At 29.2% G+C, this 17,421-nt stretch overlaps 1 protein-coding gene across 1 annotated transcript; it reads left to right on the forward strand.

The window, feature by feature from the left end:
• Positions 1 to 6,526, forward strand: LOC114192471 (probable methyltransferase PMT6). Its single transcript, XM_028082204.1, has 7 exons — positions 1 to 382; positions 807 to 1,221; positions 2,326 to 2,615; positions 4,008 to 4,391; positions 5,243 to 5,489; positions 5,595 to 5,733; positions 6,049 to 6,526. Exons 1-7 carry the CDS (start codon positions 199 to 201, stop codon positions 6,205 to 6,207), a joined length of 1,818 nt encoding a protein of 605 aa, XP_027938005.1. The 5' UTR covers positions 1 to 198; the 3' UTR covers positions 6,208 to 6,526.
• Positions 6,527 to 17,421: the final 10,895 nt, after the last annotated feature.

A 17,421-nucleotide genomic window follows, 5' to 3' on the forward strand; every position in this document is an offset into this window, starting at 1 on the left:
AATGATTACCGAAAAATGCAAAATGAAATGAAGAAAAACAAAACAAAGCAAAGAATTTCATCCGATCTGAAGCTTCCAACAAAACAAAGTCTTTCTCTCTCCTTCTTTCATTCACCGTTTTCCATTTTCGCAAGCATTGCAAGGGAATCCAACTGAGAGGGTGAAGAAGAAGAAGGAGAAGGAGAAGGGGCAACAGCAATGGGGGGTCTTGCATTGGGTTCTGCCTTCGATTCCAAATCTGGGCAGATAATAATGGCTGCTTTGCTTTTGATGATTGTGTCCTTCTATACTGGCACGCTTTTTGGCAACAATGCTCCCCTTTACGTCTCTCAGCTTGATTCTAATTCTCCTTCTTCTTTTCCCAACAATGTCTCCTCTAACGGTAACCTCTTCAGCAACTCAACTCAGCTACGAAAATCGCTTTTCCAATGCTTCTTCTAAAGCCATATTGCCAAATTTTAAAGTTTTTCTATCTGGGTTTCTCTTGAACTTCCATTAATTTCATGTATCGGTTTTCTTTAAAATGCTTCTGTTTCGAAATTCCCAGATTTAGGAAGTTTTCAGTTCATTAATGTTGGAGCATATTTTAATAGTTATACATATACTCTAGTGAATGAGTGTTAACCCACAGTATGTTAGTTCCACATAGAATCATTTAGGTGCTATCAGATCCAAGTGGGTCCTCTACATATGGTTTGCTTTAAATGGGTGTATGAATTGAATGTACATTCGGCTTGATTGAGTTGCTTAAAGTTTTTAATTACATTTTTGTGGGGCATATCACTGAATGTTCTTAACTCTTGCAGGTACTACTAAATTCAGTAACAAAGTTGCTCTGACTTACAGGAAAACCCCTCTTGTAATTCCAGAAACCGGGGTGGATGTGTGCCCTTTGACGTTCAATGAGTATATTCCCTGCCATGATGTTTCCTATGTGGCAACTCTAGCCCCGAGCTTTGATTTTTCTAGAAAAGAAGAACTGGAGAGACACTGTCCTCCTCTTGAAAAGCGCTTATTCTGCTTGGTTCCTCCGCCAAAAGATTATAAAATACCTATCGAGTGGCCTCTTAGCAGGGATTATGTTTGGCGAAGCAATGTGAATCATACACATCTTGCAGAAGTCAAAGGAGGCCAAAATTGGGTCCATGAGAAGGACCAGCTCTGGTGGTTTCCTGGCGGTGGTACCCATTTCAAGCATGGGGCCTCTGAGTACATAGAGAGGTAGCTGCCATTGACTTATTTAAGTTCCTTGTGTTCTTTGTCTAAGAACCATATGCTGATCGTAGAAATGTTATTATGATGATTTTGTGGTTACATTGGCGACTGCTGTGATGACTTTATTTTTCTTCCACTATAGCAAATCCATGTGAGTAATTTTTTAAAATCAAATTGAGGATGACTATGTGAAGAGTACATAAAGATACATGTATTGTAATTTGATAAATTTCAAATTTATCTTAACACTGTCATGAAATATTTGACCATCATATATTGAGTATGTGGAGAGAAGAAGTAAAATATGATGTATTAATCTATAATAAAAAAAAATTCTCAACATTAATATGTATCTCATTTTATTACTGATGAATCTAGTGCTGTGATCTACAGAGAATTCTCATTTTTAACCCTTTGAAGTTCAGAAGACGATCTATCACGAATAACCATGAACTTTTGTCCTTGTGATTGTGAATTCTGATAAACAAATTTCATGTAGGCTGAAATTCTGAGACTTGTGAAAGAAATGACATTCTAATTTTGTAGTAGTAGACTGAAATTACTGGATTGAATGTCCCAACGAGGATGTGATCACTTTTGGAATGTTGTCCTAGGAGTCGATGAAATGACTAATACTTTAAAGAAACTTTCAGGCTTATGATCTTATATTGCAGATCATTCCACAAGTTAGTCTATGGTATGCAAATTGCAACATTTTCAATGCTGTAGACTTGTTAGAATTTGTGGTTCATTTGGTGTTAATGAAACCGGCAGAAACCAAATTCCTAGAAATTAGATTTAGACTTAACTCAATCCTACAAAATATATTATTGTATTTTAGTTATATCATATGGTTATATCTCTAGCATAATCAAGTCTATCTCTACAATTTAGTAATCTTCACTACCTATGGTTTGATTATGTTGGTTGATGCTCCAAAATAAATGAACATGAGTGGTTGTATGCTGTGAGTAGTTTAACAGTTTTCTGATGATAATTTTTACCACCTTTTTCTGGAACTTGTTCACTGAAGTTGGTGCTCCTGTGGAAAATTTTCTAGCTGAAAAGTGCATGACATAGTTGTTATACATTTAATTTTCATGAATGCAGGCTAGGACATATGATTACCAATGAGACTGGTGATCTGCGTTCTGCTGGGGTAGTTCAAGTTCTGGATGTGGGCTGTGGTGTGGCTAGTTTTTCAGCATATCTTCTTCCATTGGATATACGAACAATGTCCTTTGCCCCCAAGGATGGTCATGAAAATCAAATTCAATTTGCATTAGAACGAGGGATTGGTGCAATGATCGCTGCCATGTCCACAAAACAATTACCGTATCCTAGTGAGTCATTTGAAATGATTCACTGTTCACGGTGCAGAATAGACTTCCATGAAAATGGTAATTTGCTTTTGTTATTTATGATTTTACCTTTAATTCTGCAGATGATACAATAAATGAAGAAGATGCAATGTGTTGTTACCTATACTCCAATGTGAGTTCTATAGCCTTATTTGCAATTCTTCTACATGATCTGCCTCTTGCCAATAGCATAGATGGAGTGAGGTGTATGTATAAAGACCTTTAAATCTTTCAGTTGGCAAAAGGATTTGCAAGTGTCAATAAGTGAGAGGCTAGAATGAGATTATCATTCTTGGTAGGTTTGCTCCCCGTTCTATAGAGTGGAGTCGTCATAAAATAAGGAAAGTACAGTCCTACATGATTAATAAAATTGGTTCCTTTAATAACATAGGGAAAGTGGGATTTTGTATTTAGTTGATTCTCAAAAGGATTGAATCATTTAGTGTGTCTGGAAACAAGTTAAAAATGCAGTTTTCCAAGTCCAATAAAAAAAATGAATAAACAACAACTATCAACTTCTGTCAAGATGTGGCTTTTCACATCAAACATCCCATTTAAATTGTTTCCAAACATCTATATGCATAGACTATTAAAAGGCTTACCCAATGTTCTTATAAATTTGTATCGGAGCTTGCTGCAACTGTCTCAATAAAGAGCTAAGTATGAAGGGGCTGAGAGAAGTGATCTGGATATTGATTCTTAGAGGCAATTTTATGATAAGGACTTAGGTGTGATGGGGTGCCTAAGTCTATCATAATCATTGACATTGTCCTCACTTCTATTGAAGGTGCTGAAAACTTGCCCTATTAGAACTATCCAATACTTTTGTTATGAATTTAAAGTGGTTAACTAATAGAATAGTGATAAGTGCCCAAGCACTTGGGGAACCCACCCCTTAAAAGCTAGTTGTCAATGAGCTGGAATTAAACATTTAAATACTCCATTGAGCATCCCATACTGTTTATGTGGGACTTAAACTATAATATCCAATCCCCTATCACACCACTACCCTCTAGCCAAGTACCTTGTACTATTATGTAGGACTTTGGCATCCATAATACCCAAGTACTTGTCAAATAGATGCATTTAATACTTCTCAAAACTACGTAAGCTGGTGAGGTTAGCGTTATTTGAATGGACTTTGTCCAATTTAGAGGAAGAGAAATAGAGAGGGAGATAGGATGGAATTTCTCAAGTGAAAAGAATGAACTACACAGTAGTTATGTTTTGTGAAACATTTGCATTCTTCATAGACTAGGTGAGGTGGGAACTATTTCATTGACAGAGGAGTAAGTGAGTGGTATTTCCTAAACAATAATTCCTGTGGAAATTGAGTGCATTTAATGTTTGATCCATGAACTCATTTATCCGATGATTCATGAGGTGAATGTTATTCTGACTGACATTTTTTCTGTTGTGAATCTTCTGCAGATGGGATTTTACTGAATGAGTTGAACCGTCTTCTTCGCTTTAATGGGTACTTTGTTTATTCAGCTCCCCCGGCTTATAAAAAGGATAAAGAGTATCCTGTCATTTGGGATAAATTGATGAATTTGACTACAGCAATGTGTTGGAGACTCATTGCTCGAAAAGTCCAGACTGCAATATGGATTAAAGAAAATAATGAGTCATGCCTTTTGCACAATGCAGAGCAAAAGCTTATAAACATCTGTGACCCTGCTGATGATTTCAAACCTTCATGGAATATCCAGCTTAAGAATTGTGTACAAGTAAGAAATTCTAAAACAGATTCTTACAAGCTTCCTCCAAGTCATGAGCGCCATTCAGTGTTCTCTAACAACCTTAACATGATAGGTCTGTCCACTCTCTTTTGTACATGTGCAAGACTCTACTTTCTGGTTTCCATATTTAACATCTTCCTTAATCTTAAATTATACTTTCCTAACCTTTCTACTAGTGATTCCTTGTCTGTCTGCCTGTCCATGTCTCTCTCTTATACACACACACACACATGCATGTGCACTCTGAGAGCGTAGATATTCTGGCCACAGAATTTTAATAAAAGGACCTTACAGGAAGGTCCTGCTAGTTTCATGGTTTCAATATTCAGGCATATGATTTATTATCAAAAAAATTGCATTTTCAAATGGCTATTAGACTATATTCAGTCTTAGAAAGGCACAATCTGCAGCATATCAGAAATTAGCTTACTAACATCATTTTTGTTGCGTCATGAAAACTTGATCGGTTATACTATCTTAATGTTAGTATTTTGCTAGCTGTGAATAGTTCTGTTCTGGAACTTCAAGTTCAGTGGGAACATAATTAACTTGCATCAATGAAAAAAGGAAAAATAGATTTCAGGTGTAGGATCAACCTAACAAGGAGTGCACCTTACTTTTTCCTGAATAAATTTATTATATTATCAAACAGACATGTAGTTGAGCATTTTCCCAAATTATCTATAAATGAAAGTATTCTTGTAATCATTGATGTAAATATTAACAAACATAATAATGTAGACGGAAAACCTCTGGTCTGTGTGCCCTGTATTTGAATGAGATGGTTAATAGTTAATATGTTTGAAATAAAAGGACTAATATTCTTTTACCGTTCAATGGAAATTATATGTTAAAACAAGCATTGCTATGGTGCACTCAATAGCCTCTTTCGGTCTGATATCCCTTGAACCTTTTTAACAACAGGTATAAGTCAGAATGAATTTGGTTCAGATACTCTCTTCTGGCAAGAACAAATTGGTCATTACTGGAGACTGATGAATGTCAAGGAGACAGAAATTCGCAATGTGATGGATATGAATGCCTATTGTGGTGGATTTGCTGTTGCACTAAATAGCTTTCCGGTTTGGGTAATGAATGTAGTTCCTGCAAGCATGAAGAACACCTTATCTGGAATTTATGACCGAGGATTGATTGGAACTTTTCATGATTGGTAAGACTTTTGCTATTGATATCCTAAGTAGCAAACGCTTTCTCAACACCTGTGTTTAGAGACATTATTAGTTGACTGCAGCTAACATGGATTCTGAAACATTAGGTGTGAACCATTTTCAAGTTACCCTCGGACATATGATCTTTTGCATGCCAATTATCTCTTCTCGCACTACAAAACAAAAGGGGAAGGTTGTTTGTTGGAGGACATTATGCTGGAGATGGATCGACTTATACGCCCACTGGTAATCACAATTATTAACTCTCATCTTTCATGGTTGTATGCATATATGAGACCAAAGTAAAAATTCATGCAATGCATTAGTTTTGGTCAAATCTGGTTTTAGTACATATCCTAGTGTCCAAATGTGTGTTCAAGTGTTAGTAGTTCCACAATAAGTTGAACAAGCTACCTGAAACTTCAAGTTTAATTGAAAAGAATGATTGTGGTACTTTCTCTCTGAGGAGTTCCACCTCCACTACACTGAAATAAATTACTTTATGTCCATGTTTTCGTTTTGTTTTATTCCTAATTACTCGGTGCTACTTCTTATATGCAGGGATTTGTTATCATTAGGGATGAGGAAGACATTACCTCAAGAATCCAAGAGGTAGCCCCAAAATTCCTGTGGGATGTGGAATCAAAATTGTTAGAGAACAAAGAAAAGAAAATGGAAGCTGTTCTAATTTGTAGAAAAAAGTTTTGGGCAATCATCTAAAGTGACTTGATCTAGAAGTGTTTTCCACATAGAAAAGGTTCTTATAAAGCATACGGGTAATTTGTAATGTTAATGTGCTCACTGCTCCAATGCTCCCACGACCATGTTGTGTAGATGTCTAGAGAGCACTCATTTTGTATATGTTTTTGCTTTCAGCTTAGCAATTATGAATAGAAAGTAGTTGTTTTCCTTATACTTGTTAATCTAATTTATGTTATCTATTATGTTATCTGTGCTTGAATATCAGAAATAAGCATAACATATTCATCTTAGGTTTTCTTATGGCCTAATTGTTTTATTTATTTATTTATTTTGGTGATGCATTGGCTCTTATATTAGTAGTGTTTTGAAGAATGTTAAGGAATTGTAATTGGCAACTGCTACTCTATGAATACCCCTTTATTGTAAAATGAAGCATGAAGAAGAGTTATCATATCAGATTCATCTTTTATTTTTAAGTTGCATGTAACACTTCTTTCATTTCATTGTAATTGTTTTTTGCTTTTTATTCTGAGAAACTTAGGCAGTCTTTCCAATCGAACAATTTCGTTGTCATGATATGTGAGAATTTTAATCTAGTTAAACTAAATTCACAATTTGAATGAGAGTTCATTCACCATAAACATCGATCATGTTATGCATAATGTCCACATCATTCTAATATTTAAAAAATCAAGGATAGATCTAAACGAGTTAAAATATTTAGTTTGCTTCACACTTTCATGCAGGCTTACATATCGGCTATTCCCATATTGCATCAATATTTGAAATATATATTTTAGAAATTGAATTATACAATATAAAATCTATATTTTTAGATTGTTTCTACATTTTCAGACATGTAGTTCAAAACTCCATATTACAGATTAGATAATTTAAAATATTTTCTTAAAAATTTTGATTGCACAATGTATGATGTATGTTCAAATTATAATAGTCGATAATATATTTTTAGATTTTGAAACAGAATTTTAAATTACGCAATCCTTATGCATTTATGAATTTTCAAGTCATGGAAATTGAAATATACTTTTTAAGACTATATTTCTTTATTTTTGGATTACTGTTAAGAATACATTTCTATATTTCACAATTTACAAATATATTTATGTATTATACAATCTGAAATGCTATTAATTCAAGAATAATATGAAGATTCTAGAAGAAATCCACTATCACTTATATATCTCAGCCTCTATTTTATGTTCTTGCCATTGCCCACTGGGCCCATGACCCAATTTTTACACTTTTGCATGTTAAAGTAAAGGTAGTTGCTTTCTTCGTCTCAATATCTTTCTTCATAATTTTTTTTTGTTCATTTTGTCTTTTTGGATTATATAATTCGAAAACTATTTTTTAGTTTTTAAATCATGTAATTTAATTTTTTTTCGGAATTACACAATTTAAAAGTTATTTTTTTTTAATGATTTTCGGATTATAAGTTTGAAAGTTCTTTGATTTCCGAATTTCATATTCTCAAAATTTCAACTCTCAAATTATGTAATCTGAAAATGACTTCTAGCTTTTGAATTATACAACTTGAAAATCAAAAAAACAACTTTTGAATTTTATAATCCAAAAAGAATAAAATGGAAAAAAGTTTATGCGACAGAGAACAATTTATGGAGGTGTAATAAGAACTGCACAAGGTAAATTGTATTAGTATCTTGAATGAAGAGAAATTATTCACTTAATTATCTGTGTCAACGTTATATTAATACACTGGGATTACGTAAATACTACTAGAAGAGAAAATTAATCAGAAATAAAAATCAAATCAGTTTCTTTTATAAGTTAAAAGAATGTACCAAATAAAAATTATATTTTGAAGAAGTTAGTATGAAAGTTTGTACAATATTTTTTAAAGTTAAGTCAATATAATTATGGGTTTCTCATTTATTCTTTTGTAGAAGTGTTCATAGAGAAGTTCTTATAATTTATTTTTCTAAAATTTTTTATGGAGAAGTTCTTATAAAATAATGCCTTTAACATACTTTTAAGCTGGAGAAATTGATGTTATACCTAAATAAAAAATTATATTTTTAAAAATCAGTGTACAAACTCTACAAATGAGCTAATGTGAATTTTTAGTTTATGACAAAAAAGTTTCTTCCCACTTTCCTCTCATATAAGTATTTATATAAGAGAAAAATATATAATAAGTTCACAATTTATTTTAGCGTTGAATTTTCGAACAAAATTCACACAATAATTAGAAGTTGTAAGTAAAGATTTTAAAGGTAACTTTATCATATATTTTTTTTCACTTTATTAGATAGGGGTGGTCTTCTTGAGCTTAAATCCCTTCAACATTTTAAATTTGTTGAAAATATCATAATATACTCAAAGAATGTTAGAAATATACAGGCATACAAATATACATCACTCATCAAACAAAATCAATGTAGGTTCTATCTTAGATACTAGTATACTAAAGTTGGTAATACAAAATAATAATATAATAATTTTCATAACATAACAAAAATTAAATTATCTATTTTATTATATATAAAACAAAATAACATAATAAATTTTTGAAGTATAGGAATTCTTCAATAAAGTAAAGATTATATATATATGTTGACTATGAAACTAACGTTTATTATACCTACTGCTTTAGTGTACAGAGACAAAATTAAATATATTTTTAGTTTTTATATTTAGAGGTAAAATTTAAATTTTTTATTATTTTAAACTTTTATATATTTTAATTTTTAAATTTTAAAAATAAATGGATATAATTTTTTAGTTAAAGATATTAACTTTTATTAGATGTTAAATGATGTTTCATACTATAAGATGGCTTCTCTTTGGGTTAGGTTATGTTTCATTATACGAGTTTTATACATATAAAGTATTTGACATCACTTTTAATTTAAAACTTAGAGACAATTGAATTATGAGTCTTTTATTTGTAACTTTAATGTAGAACTTTAACTCACACTTGAACTATTCTCACCGTAATATTAGTGAGTTAAAAAGAATATATATATATATATATATATATATATATATATATATATTTATTTATTTATTTTTAAAATACATACGGTGAGACTCAAATATGGTGGTGATGAAGAAGTATTAAAAAAAGATGTAGTTTTTTGTGGTAAATGATGAGTGGTGAGAATTAAGAAGGGTTTGAAGGAGAAGAAGATTGAGAGAAGAGAATTATGGTGGTGTCATGTAATGTCAGCTTCATTCTACTCTCCATGTGATCTCTGCTCCCACACTTCATAACTCTTTCCCTCTTTCTTCATCATTTCACTTACCTTGTTACCCTCTATTTTCTTCTTTCTGCTTCAAATTTCTATTTAATTTTAAATTTTGTTCTCAATATTTTTCAAAATATATAATTTCAATCTTTCTTTTTTTTATTTCACGTCTTTTAATTCTTTATTATCCATACCTTTTTAGACATGATATGATGAAATTAGAAAATTACGAATTTTGTAAAATATAAGGTTAAAGTAATTTTGTTGTTGTTAACTTTGGATATTTTTAAATTTAATCTTTTAGTTTCCAAAGTTTGAAAAATGTTATTTTTGATCTCTCTTTGTAAACCATCTTAAAGGAAATGAGCATGTAACATCGTTACAATTTCACGAGCTTCTTTTACTCTTTTAAATTTAAGTCATGAAATTGAAGTAGTTCCTTCTCGGTTTTTTTATTCAATTTGGTCTCCCAATTTCATACATAAATGAATTTAGTAATTTCAACTAAATTTCGTTATATTTATTTGACATTTCAAACACATCTCACGATAGCATTTGAGTACATTTGAGTTGTTTACGTTAGTCGACACATTTTCATTTCAATGTTAGCTTGAAAACGTGTTTGAAAAAAAGACTAAATCCACACATTTCTAAAAATAAAAAATTAAATTAGTTCAAAATTTCAAATAGGGATTAATTTCAATTTTCAGTAAGAATTAGAATACCGAAAACATATTTAATCCTAAAATAAAATGTGAATTATTATTCAATACAAAAAATTAAAATCCGTGAAATTATAAAAATTAAAAATGATGAAATTATATTAAATTAAAATCGACGGAATTATTGTTATTATTATTATTATTTATTATTATTATTATCCAGTTAAACAATCTCTCGGTCCATTTATTTAGCATGTTAATTTGGGATACATCTAGTTGCAGAAAATATGTTGGATCCTTGTCCTGTAAAAGAGGATTCATTCTTTCTAATGGAGGGGAGAGAGAGGAGAATCGATTAATCCTTATAGCACATGAGAATTGATTATTCCTAATGGAGGAGAAAGGATAATCAATTTTCTTGCATTAATTTTTTTCAAAATTAGTGCAAGTGACAGATGAGAATTTATGAAGATACAAATCGATTCTCATCTACCTTTCAACTTTAAATTCTCTCATCCTCAAGCCACATTTGTTCATCTTATAGAGTATTTTAGTATTTTTCTAGTTTGATAAGTTGGCTTTCTCATATCATCTTCGTTTAATGCAAAGATTTAGAAATACATCGGAATAATACACGTTAAAAAAATAATATTTTAATTCATTTTTTTATTTACTTTTAATTTATTATTTTAATTATTACTAGATTATTTTTTTATTTTTTTTAATAATGTAATGTAGTAATGTAGTGGTAATTGAAATGGTGGATTAAAATAATCGAAAGAAATAGTCTGTGCATGCATGTATACATATTTATTTGATTTGACCTAATTTAACAGCATTGATCGATGTTTAACAGTAACAGTGGTGTGACTATTCCCTGTTCATTGGTATCATTTTTGTTGATGCGTGAGTCTGTTTCTTTGTCTCTATCTCACCGAGCCACGCGTGCACGTCCCTGACTCAATTTCAGAACCAGATCATCGCAGTGAATTGTCAATCAAATTATTGGATCCTACTACCTTCAACAATACACATTAATTCAATATCTTCAAAAACTACATCAACCCTTTTTGTCTATTTCTTTTCTCATAAATGATGCCATGTAAAGTTATCAACGTTGCTTTTGCTCAACAAATTTATTTTCACCAGATTAATGTAATAAAGCCATGAACTATGGGATTTTAGATTTGTCATGATTTTTTAACATTCTGCATACTGAAGTTTTGAAGAGATTTGAGAGAGTATGTTGCTATTTTACCACTTTGCTCCTTCTTAGTACTTCCTAAGTTTTGCATCATTTCCATTTTCATAGTTTTCTATTATTATTGTTCCCTCATGAAGATACCAATGTGATTACGAAGAAGTAATGGAATCAAATATATTGTACTTTGACGTGATTCCAACATTGACGTGATTCCTACATCGACGTGATTCCTACATTTTCAGTAGTTTTTGTTTAATGTACTCGGTTCCATTTGTTATGTATCCGATTTTAAAAGGTGTTTTAGTTCTTTATCCCATTCCGTTTTGGTGTATCTGATTCCACCATTACTATGTCCTCGATTTGTGATTTGTAATTGAAATCAAATATATTATAATATTTATTTTTTTAATTAATAAATATCATTACTATTTTTATTTATCAAGAAAAAAAATTTAAAATTAATTACAACTTATCTAATCATCATTTTATATTATTTTTAACAGGGCAATTTGATAATCTTACTTTTTTATAAATTAAATTTTATTTTTTATTAGCCACATTAGTCAAATCTTACACAAACTTTTACAAAATTTACTTTTAAATTCTTTTCACTATCAATTCTAAATCACAAATCACTTATAAAGAACAACATAAATTTCACCCTAAATCCACTCAAATCAATCATTTCTTTCTCTCTCAGATACTTTCACTCAAATGTACACACCTCGATAAGTTTCGTGTTTTACTTTTACTTTTAGTTTTAGTTACATAAGTATATTTTATTTCTTATTAATGAGAGTTCATGATAAAAGAAAAATGTTCTTATTTTTACACTTTCGGAAACAATTAAGTGTTTAAAAATAAGATGATATTTTATAGTACAAAAAATATTTTTAAAAATATACTTGCATGCACATGTCTCGTATATAAATCGCACTTAAGGGTCAGATTAGGAAATAAAACAAAAATGTGTAAATAAGGAAGTGTTTTTTTTTTAATGGAGTAATTTATGTCTCCTCAAATTTTTATAGTAATGGCTATTCCAAAAAAAAAAAAGTCAAGTTTTTCTATAATAACAGATATTGAATTTTAATGTATGAAAAATTTGCTAAAAGAGTATATTTGATTAAACTTTCAATCAGACAAAAGAAATAAGTGTATAGTCTTGAAAGTGCTTATTATGTTTTAAACGTTGGAGTCAAACGTGCTTAATTATTAAAAAAATCACTAACTAGATAATGAACACAATAAGCACTATAAGAGATGAAGGTGCGAAGAACAAAGTTCAACCTTTCTGTTATGTTAACATTGAAAAAGAAGTTAGGGAGATTCAGTTCCTCATGTTGAGCAACTAATGTGAATAACTACATGCACTGTCATCACTTACGCATTTTCTGGCTTTTCTAATAGCTATAATTATTTATATTCAATTTGATACTCTTATGTTTTTTTTAAGGTGGATCAATTTAGTACATTCTGTTATATTTCGGTCAATATTATTGATAGAGTGAAGAACTGTTACTTTGTAACAAATTAAATAATTAACTAAAATATAACGGAAGATGTTAAACCGAACCATTTTAAAAAGATACCAAATTATCCTTCCAAAAATTCGGAAATCAAATTGAACCTTTCAAATACTCGGAGACCAAATTAAATTAACTCAAAAGATCGGAAAACAAATCAATAATTATATCTTTTAATATTACGAGTGATTAATTTAATCAAAAATGCTATATCATCTTCCTATAAATGAAGGAGGCTCTTATAATATTATAATTTTAGAAAGTTCAGTTTATATTTTTAATGATTAATCGCTGAATTGTTAAAAAGAAAAGGAAAGATATTTGTCTGCAGAATATTTTTCAATGTTTAAGTAAAATAAATAAATAAAATGAGTACAAACATGAATAAGAGAATTTAGACAAAGCCCAAGAATCCCATTGGTCATATTCTTTAAAAGTTTGGTGATCAATCTTCAAATGTAGAAATTAGGTTTCTTAAAAATATCACACTTTTACCTCGCAATGGTCGCACTTGATAAGAAATTATATATTTTAACTATTTCTTGCTAATAAATAAAGAGCATTATTATATTTCATATTGCTATATAAAAAAATAGATTTACTAATCTACTCAAATTCGTTTATCAATCACAATTATCGATGATTTACCGATTTATCAATGAGTTTTATCGCATCATACTCAAAACTCAAAGCATAAATTTTTTACACTATTTTATCAATGAAATTTACGCACTAATACTTTTGTATATCTTACGACTTTTATTGACAGATATTTCTCTTGTTAGTTAAAATCCTAAAATCTATAATTTATCAATAAATTCTACTTTAATAACAAATTTTTACTCCTCAGCGAAATTTTATCAATAATATGGTATTTCTTATTATGTATACTTTTAATTATTTTCGTATAAATTGTTATTTTTAATTTATACATATCTTTTACAGCTCATAACTTGAATCGACGTAAATAATATTTTTAATTAATTCTAAAATTCATGACTAAAATATACTTTTTACTTTGGGGAATCGACATTAGTTATAACCACTATAGAATCCACTTTATAAAGAAAGTAAAAAAAAATGTAGATCTCAGTAATTTACGTACGTGTACATAAATTACATTTTTTTTTATCAGGAGTTTGTGTTTTACATGTCTAAACATCGTATTTGATTTACCAACACACAATTTGTTTAATAGTGTATTGTCGAGAATCCCATTATATATGTATGTACAATTGTTTGCATGCATGTCTTTGTGAAGGAAAAGTAAAATAAATAATGGACACCACTAACGTTGTGGAAGCTAACCATGGCATCACTTGCACTTACATAGATCATGCCCTATTCAAATTACAAAACATTTTCTAAGGAGAATAATTTAAAAATGGTGGGTGTTTGAGAGTGGGAAAACCACATATTTTTGCTTTGGAGAGAAGAAAAGTAAGATATTTTGATTATATGGCTTCAACTAGTGTTACTACTTTGGGTGACCAACCAAAGACAAGTTGTAAATAACAGACCAAAGATGTGGAAAATGCCTATGTAAGAGAGTTGTGTAATTAGGTCATTTCCTACCATGTCCACTTCATTATTATCTATAGCTATAATTAGAGATGTCAAAGTGAGTTAACCCGATTCATACGGGTTGAAAATGAGTGAACCTAATCTGACTCACTTTATGGTAAATCAAAAATTTTGCAACCCGACTCAATCCAACACAAGTTGGTGGATTAAGTGGGTTGACTCACCAACCCACATAGTAATACATGAAAGGACAATGATACTATGGCTCTCATTATTTGACTTTCATCCTTTATTTTCTGACGTGATTTAGTGTGGGTAATTGATTAATGTATCACTATCTTTTCCTTAAAAAAAAATCAATGGTCCACAATAAATCACATCATAAAATAAAAAATGAGAGTCAAAGTATAATTTTTCTACATGGAAACCACAATCATTTTTCTGTAATGAAAAGCCAGTTAAATAATTATTTAGTTTTAAAAAATTATTAAATGTTTTTTTTCCCTTTTTCTTTCTACTGAATAGACAAGACACAGAACATATCCAGTACAATTGCATGCATTAGTAGCTACATATTGTAAAAACCTAGCAGTTCATGCATCGTAGTGGGAATTATTGAATAGCAAGCATTATTGTAAATGTTTTATTTATAACCCATCTTTTTGGCTCTTTTTTATGCATTAAGAAAATTATGTTTGCAGATCTTGAAAACTTTTTTATACACGAATAAATAAACTTTAAATTCATATATCACTTGCCAGTATTTTCATTATGGTTAATAAAACTAATTTTAGCAATAATAGTGTAAAAAATTGAGTGTTTGTTGTTTATCTTTTACTAATAATTAGTGGTTTGCCACTCTAGTTGTATTATCACATGACTATTAAATATTATTTTTAATTAATTAATTTATTTATTGAAACAAACACTGCAACAAAATATATGTATTTAGTATTGGTCAAAAGTGGATACTAATAAGTAATGGTCAAAACCATAATTAACTAGTAGATCATATTTGTGTTGCATGTATGATTTTAAAAACATGGACACTAATAGGTTAATGTCAATTTTTGAAGGCTAACTCTAAATAGCATCGGATAAGTTAACACTAATTTGTTACTAGTTTTTAAATTAATTTTTAATTAAAGTATTTTATCTAATTTTTAATTAAAGTATTTTATCGTTGATCTAGGTGTCATTAATGTATACGCTAAATAAAATTCATTGTTAATATTAATCTAATTCATTGATTTGACCGATGCTAATGAAGGCAATTTAAAACAAGTTTCTTATACAACATCTCCATATTCAACAAAATAAAATACAAAAAAAAAGATAGAAAAAATAAATTATTGTAGATGAAGGAAATGAGAAAAGGTGTGTGGATGAAAGGAATAAGTGAGGATGAAGGAGATGTGTGGATATGAAAGAGTTGAATGTGAATGAAAGAAATGTGTGTAAGTGAAAGAAATAAGTATAGATGTGACAAAATTTATGAATTTGAATGAAGGAAATAAGTATAAGGAGATTTATATAAAACAATGAAAGAAAAATTGTAAGTGAAGTGATTGTTCATAGTCAAATTGAAGTCTTTAAATAAAAATTATCTAAAATTCATATTTATTCGCTCAAGACACACAAATTCATAATATAAATTAGTGTTGGGTTGTGAATACTAAAAAAATAATCTTTTTCTGGCACTGTAGTGTCATATAAGTGAACTCCATTAGCACCCAACATGAAGCGAACTCATCAACTAAGTCAACACAAGCATTTATCTATTAAAAAATTAAAATTAATTTTACAGTTTTTAGAAGAAAAAAAAATAACCTTTAGCATCACATAACATTCAATGGACTCTAATCGTATCAGTTAAGGAGACACTACAAATATTTATTTATTAAAATAATTCGCGACTAGAAAATCTTTAAACTAATTTAATAAGAAACCAAAATTAGTTAGTCACTATATTGACCAATTTAGATACCAATTTATAAAATTAAAAATTAAAATTTTTTGTTATTAAAATAGTCAAAATTGATCACTAATTAATTATAGACTAATTTAGAAACTAATTTATTTTGGTAGTCAAAACCTAAATACTAATTTGTAGTTATCAATTTTCTTTGGTAGCTAAAACAATGGTAGCTAGTTTTAATGAACAATTATAATTTTTTATTCATAATTGTGACTATTTTAGTATTCAACAACTTTTAGTTTTGTAAAATAAAATTTAAATTAATCATTGTAATTACTAATAATTATTGATCACTAAAATTAGTCACTATTTAAAAGTTTTCTTGATCGAAATTACTTTTACAATTTTTAACTTTTGTTTCAAAAAAATTAACCTGTTTTGCAAAGTTAGAATCAGTCAAGTCGCAACAAATAACAAGGCAGCTTGGTTGATAGAAATATTTTGGAAGCTATTTTTTTTTCTTGTAGAAAACTCTTTACATTTAAAAAGTATTCATGTCGTTGATGTGTATTCAATTTAGATGTAAATATCGATGTATATTCAATTTGATCATATTCAGAATTAAAAAAAAAAGACATGAAATAAACGAACATTAATTAACTAATATATAGCATCAAATTGTTGACGCACATGAAATAAACTCTAAAACTATAGACAGTAATTCACTGGGTTTTTTAAATTTCTTATAAATTACAATTAATTTATAAGATGTGTTAAGTGTTTCATATATACTATGAATTATTTTATACTTCATTCTTAATATAATATAATATATGAGCAAAGCATGTTGATATGTGACTTACTTACTAGAGAAAAAAGTTGCATTGAAGATCAAGAACAACTCTTAGTGGCAAAAGCAATATCCTTCTTAAATATAAGAGCTTTTATCTTGTGTAAATAATAATAAAAAAAAACTATGAGAAAAGTCTAATGTAAAGACATTAATATAAAAAAGTAAAAGAGAGAAATCATGAGCTCTCATTAATATAAACTAAGCTCATATGATTGAGTTTGTTAACTTGAATAAGTGTTAGCTTAATAAATGTTGACTTAAATAAATATTCATTTGTTTTTTTATAAAGTAAAACTTTATTTTAATTAAAAA

The sequence above is a fragment of the Vigna unguiculata genome, chromosome 7 (assembly GCF_004118075.2).
Source record: "Vigna unguiculata cultivar IT97K-499-35 chromosome 7, ASM411807v1, whole genome shotgun sequence".
In the NCBI taxonomy this organism is placed as follows: Eukaryota; Viridiplantae; Streptophyta; class Magnoliopsida; order Fabales; family Fabaceae; genus Vigna; species Vigna unguiculata.